We start from the raw sequence: 5,365 nt of genomic DNA, 5'->3' as shown, positions 1-5,365 counted from the left end.
CTAATTGCTGACTTTTAATATATTGAAAGTCTGCACAACAGAAATCAACATCCTCATCGGCACAGCTCGATCGCAAATCGTAGAGCCAATTCCACACTGTGCAACAGTGTGCAGCACGTGCTATACCGCGCCCACTAATAAAGCGCGAGCCAATCAGAAGCGAGACACAACACAGACCGTAATCCATCGGCGTAGCGCCTAGCGCCACAGGCGTGAACGCTAGTGAGCCCTCGTCTCACAATACTTTACTTGCTTTTTACTGTCACTGTTAAAAGCGCGTTTGTGACTATATTAACCAGTGGTTGACTGGCAATGACTGCTGTTGGATAACAAGGAATTCAACAATAATTGCTCGCAAATTGGTGCTAGAAAGAACTATTTGCTAGAACTCTTTCACGACCGGTAAAATTTAATTCTGATTTTGGCCGTAAAATACAGTACGAGACATACAGCGTTGCATTCTGTACTCGTACATTACTTCGTAGGCAAAGGATATCTGCCGTAATATACCCCATCTACTATATTTTAGTAAAATTCAGTTCATCTACCAGTATGATTATAGGTAAGTACATGGTTTTTGGAGCACTTCAAACACAATGATATAATTATAGTCACACAAGTAGTATCCAGCCAATGCCATCGCACGCTTGACGATGGCGAAACTTCTCGGTAGCAGCTGTAATACAGCCAAAAAGGATCAGAAGTTGGTCACTAGCGTCCCTACAGCACTAGCACCAAGTCATAAGCGTGCGTACCATCGTTGCCAAAAGAATCCTGGGTGGACAGCGCCGATTCGATGCGGTAATGCCTTGATTTCTTAAAAAGGAAGTATCAGGCTTCAGATTCTGGAAGTATCTCTGCGCAAACACGTACCTGTCGGCTGGGTTCGCAACCAATAAAGAATGCCTTTTCCCCACAGTAGACATTCATATTGTGGACTGCTTATCGACTTGCCAACTTCCGATACCAGTAATTGCCTGCTGTAGCTGGTCTACCTGCGCTACCGGCTGGTCTACTCATGACCTTCTTGTATACTGTAGGTACTCTGATTGGCCAGGGGTTTCCTTATTGGACACTGGTATTTCGATTTGGCGCGGATTTGTTTGAGTTGTGCTGGAACAAAGAAGACCATAAAAATTTAATGGTCCCTACACTGCGCATTGCTAATGAAAAGGCTACAGGAGTTGGAGACGGAGTAGGAAGAAATTATTTGGCAGACAAATTTATGGGACTGATTGCTGCACCGCTTGTGTAATGTGCCGGAAGAGAGAGGAAGCAAGTTGTTAAATATGTTCAATGTTGCTACACCGAGAAGCAGCGGCCTAACGCGGTCGCGGAAGCAGCGGGATTGAAATCGGGATTATCAATCCTCGGTCGTAGATAAGAATGGTTGAGAATTTCAAATAAAATATCTATTAAGATATGTATGATAAATACGATAATTAAAGTATTGTTGGTATTATGGTCGGCGCGCGCGATGTCGTGTTTTTGGATCCACATTAATAAAAGCTCTGTGCAGTTGCAGCTACTAACTGCACATTGATCTCTACCCAGCACGTACAAAAGTTATGAATTTCTCTGGATACGTGAATTCACGCATGAAATATTAAGAAATGCAAAAATCCCTCGTGCAAACTTCGTTAGAAAGCCTCGTTAGAAATGGTTCCGCGCCTTCAACTGTGAACACAATTCAGCGTAATCTGCATTCCTTTGTCAATTTTTCCTCGTGCATCAGTAAAATACCATATTATTGTGCTTGCTCTCTTTCATAATGAATAATTAGCAAATAAATATATGATCGACTCAGCGAATGTTCTAGCATATTTATGAATTTATTCCATTACGACAGGAAAACCGAAATGAACAGCTGTTTCCGGAATTACGGTGTTCTGTTATGGCTCACCTATGCATGCGCATCGGTACACTCAATGCAGTTAACATCCCTGGAACATTCTCCCATTAGCGTCACGGTAAAATCTGGAGAAGGTGTAAAGCTTTATTGTGCGACCGATGATGTACATACTCAGGTTAGTTGGGAACGTTTTGACATCAACAAGAGACACGTACAGCTATTTTCCGGGAGCCATCAGGTCTGGTTGGAACCACGCTATCGTTTATTCAATGGCGCCGATCTGCTCATCTCCGACGCCTCACCTGATGAGGACCAGGGCTTTTTTCGATGCTACATATCAGGGCAATCGTATCAAGATGGAACAGTCGTTATTTACGAACTGATCGTTATTAGCGACAGTGACAATGCACTGAAAGGTGAGCGGAAAATGTCTATATGTACATCAAACGAACAATTCCTGTCATCGAATTTTAGGTAATGTATCTATAGCACCATAATTTATATTTTACCAAGTTCCGTTTGTACTACAAAAAACCTTCCAGAAAACTAATTTTTTAATTTAAATTTCACTAATTACGAATAATTATTAGGAATTTGTGGACGTTTTCAGGAAACAGGATAATAATATAATGTTGGTAATGGTACATTATTTTGTAAAAAGCAACAAAGATTCCACTACCATCTCTAAATGCTTGTGTCCAATATAGATGAACTGGAAGCACCAGTGGTCCCTAAGTTGGACTTGGAACAGCGCTTCGTCAATGTCCGCAAAATATCGGTTGACGGGGCTGCGCTTCCATTTTCTTCGGTGGCCTCACCTCCAGTCTCCACGCGAATTCCACAACGTGAGTATCACATTCAGCCGTGGATACAGAGAGTGCCGATTGGGTTCGGCTCGAATGCCAGCTTCGAGTGCGTGCATCCCGAAGAAGGCCGTATTGATATTGGCTACACCTGGACACGGGTCGATGATCAGCCCTTGCCACCTCATTGTCAGTCACAAGGACGCTTTCTCATATTTGGTGAAATTGCTTCGGCTTCCGCTGGAAAGTATCTCTGTACAATCCTGACGCGATATGAGCTGCGAAATATGGAGTGTGAGCTTATTGTGGAAGAGAACCGTACCCATTGTTAGTAGTCATTATCTTTCATTTCGCCTGAACAAAAGCCAGATGCAGCTTATAGTAAAATATCTGTCATCAGAAGTAATACAGCAATACTGCTAAATGTACGTGATGAAGCAGTTATTTAACGTATGGTTTCAGTGTTGATCGAAATCTTCTTGCGACCCGGCTCTATTGCAAAATAGCATATAAATATAATTATAGTATTTTGTTTTTGTATATTGTAGTCATTTTGTACAAATTTGACAGTAAATGAGATCTGTAACTTAGTTAGCCAAACATAGTGTAAGATATTACAATTTTCTTATGCCTTGCAGCGGAAATGCATGATGGTTTATCAATACCGCGCGATGACCGTGTCGAGAAACATCACGTGGAACCCGAGAATGCCTTGGACAGTGATGGACACGAGTACGATGATTCATCTCACGCATCGCACCCAAGCAGATTCCTGCAGGTACGACGGCACTCTCCATAGCGCGGCATGAACACGCGCGGCACAGGAGACCTTATTTCCACTCCAGAGTTTTTTTTGTGATTAACTTTCCGCTGCATCGTTATTTTATTTACAGGTGTATCCGGCTGCAAGAGAAGTACACTTTGCAGGTAACATAACTTCCCATACATCTGAGAAATCTCTGGAAGTAACGTTATCTCCACCAACCGGAAATTCTCGACCTGCCGTTAATATCGCTAAGCAGGTATGCTAAACCAGAATTGTTCCAGCGCGTGTTCCGTAGTGCACTGTGTGTAACATGTGCAACTTTTATCCTGATGCGACACCAAAACCCATGCCACAATAAGTACACGGTTTTCGATCTCTCCGTCTTTTGGGTCGTTTTGCTAACAGGTTTGTACAGATGAGGTAACAGATCTTCTGATCTTGTTTTAGCAGGGTCCCCACGAACAACTCTATTACAGGCTACCGGTCATCGTTACCTCTGGAGTCATGTTAATCTCCTTTATGCTTGCACTGTTTTTATTAACGATTATGCACATCTGGCAAAAGAAACCCAAGTTAGCGAAACCAGCAACCATCGACTGCACGCCTGCGGATGCATGCGCTCGACCAGATAAAACTACAACACTTCCTGTATTCAAATCTGTTGGTAAATCTCGCTGCAAAAATATATACTTGATACAGAGCAACTGGCTTAGGCGCAACATGTTGTTCAGACGACCCTTTCAGCATTATAATTGTTTACTTTTGTTGTTTAACAGAACCGCCGTTGCCACCCAGATATTCCATCAAGGAAACTAATCTATGTATTTTGCCGGAGAGCAATATTTATCATACAATAGATGACGGACACGAAACTGCTGTACCTGGTAAACGGGATATCAGTCTGGCAGTCATTTAGTGGCACGAAATATAATGCAAATTGTGCTTCATGTGCTTTAATATTTTTAAAGATTCTTTCTGGATTGTTCTGGGGTGTTCTATGTGTAGTTCAATAACTACATATATACTATATATATATACTCGTCGTTTAGGATTCAAGTCGAATTGATTCTCTTACCTTGATAACAGCAAGTATCTAGGAAATCGTTTTGATGAATTTAGGTACAGTATGCTTCGGCATATTTAAATAAACTAAATTCATTACTTCCTACAGTCTACAGATATAATAATTCAAAATGAAATCGTTTCGACCGGCGTTCCGGTGCCAGTTGCATACCGGGCCAGCGATCGGATATGCTACGAACAGGATTTCACTTCTGTTCGTATCATTGTTCGTAGCGACGTAACTTCGTACGTACACCGTTAATACTTTTAATAGGTAGATTCCCTATCAGTAATAAATGTTTTTACTACTTTATTACTAGTTATGTATTATTATTTCTGCTAATTTGCAAAAGTATTTGCGCTACGATGGAACTGGGGGTTGTAGACTGCCCTAATTTTTTACTGTATATTTTCCCCCTAAAAGCTTTCACAGAAGTGCAGTAATTAAGTACTACACTTATTGTTAGTGATTAAATACTTACTATAATATTCATATGCTCTGGACATTGTTCTAACTTCTATATAATTTTGATATTATGTCGGTATAAACTCTGGTCAGCACGATGCATATCAATCGTCTCGGGCAAACCATAACAGAAAACTAAAAAACTAACAGTAATCATTACTGTTTATGTACTCTAATTCAAATGAGCGCACATTTACACTAATTCAAATGATTAAATTTTAAACATTAAAAAAAACATCCAAAACCGTTAGTGTCCTTCGTGGTTTTTGGACGTGTGTTTACTTGTACAAGTACATAGCTGGTTTATGTAGACAGAAGTAGTACATCAGATAGGTACATAGTACGCACAAACAATAACAATAAAAGTACTCATGGTTGATTATTATTGTATGTGCGTAAATAATCGTAAATACTCG

The 5,365-nt window shown here is 40.7% G+C and overlaps 1 protein-coding gene across 4 annotated transcripts; it reads left to right on the top strand.

Annotated features, from left to right (window-relative positions):
- Positions 1 to 1,677: 1,677 nt before the first annotated feature.
- On the top strand, positions 1,678 to 4,458 carry LOC129596838 (uncharacterized). Of its 4 annotated transcripts, XM_055494217.1 has the most exons (7): positions 1,678 to 2,027; positions 2,091 to 2,268; positions 2,560 to 2,982; positions 3,294 to 3,433; positions 3,549 to 3,677; positions 3,869 to 4,085; positions 4,198 to 4,458. In XM_055494217.1, exons 1-7 carry the CDS (start codon positions 1,827 to 1,829, stop codon positions 4,335 to 4,337), a joined length of 1,428 nt encoding a protein of 475 aa, XP_055350192.1. In that variant the 5' UTR covers positions 1,678 to 1,826; the 3' UTR covers positions 4,338 to 4,458. The 4 variants fall into 4 exon arrangements, with proteins under 4 accessions (XP_055350192.1, XP_055350191.1, XP_055350190.1 ...); XM_055494216.1 differs by having other exon boundaries at positions 1,678 to 2,268; positions 2,560 to 2,949; XM_055494215.1 differs by having other exon boundaries at positions 1,678 to 2,268; positions 3,872 to 4,085.
- Positions 4,459 to 5,365: the final 907 nt, after the last annotated feature.

Source organism: Paramacrobiotus metropolitanus, unplaced genomic scaffold (genome assembly GCF_019649055.1).
Source record: "Paramacrobiotus metropolitanus isolate TYO unplaced genomic scaffold, Prichtersi_v1.0 Parri_scaffold0000096, whole genome shotgun sequence".
NCBI lineage: Eukaryota > Metazoa > Tardigrada > Eutardigrada > Parachela > Macrobiotidae > Paramacrobiotus > Paramacrobiotus metropolitanus.
This window is presented reverse-complemented; position numbering and strand designations above follow the sequence as displayed.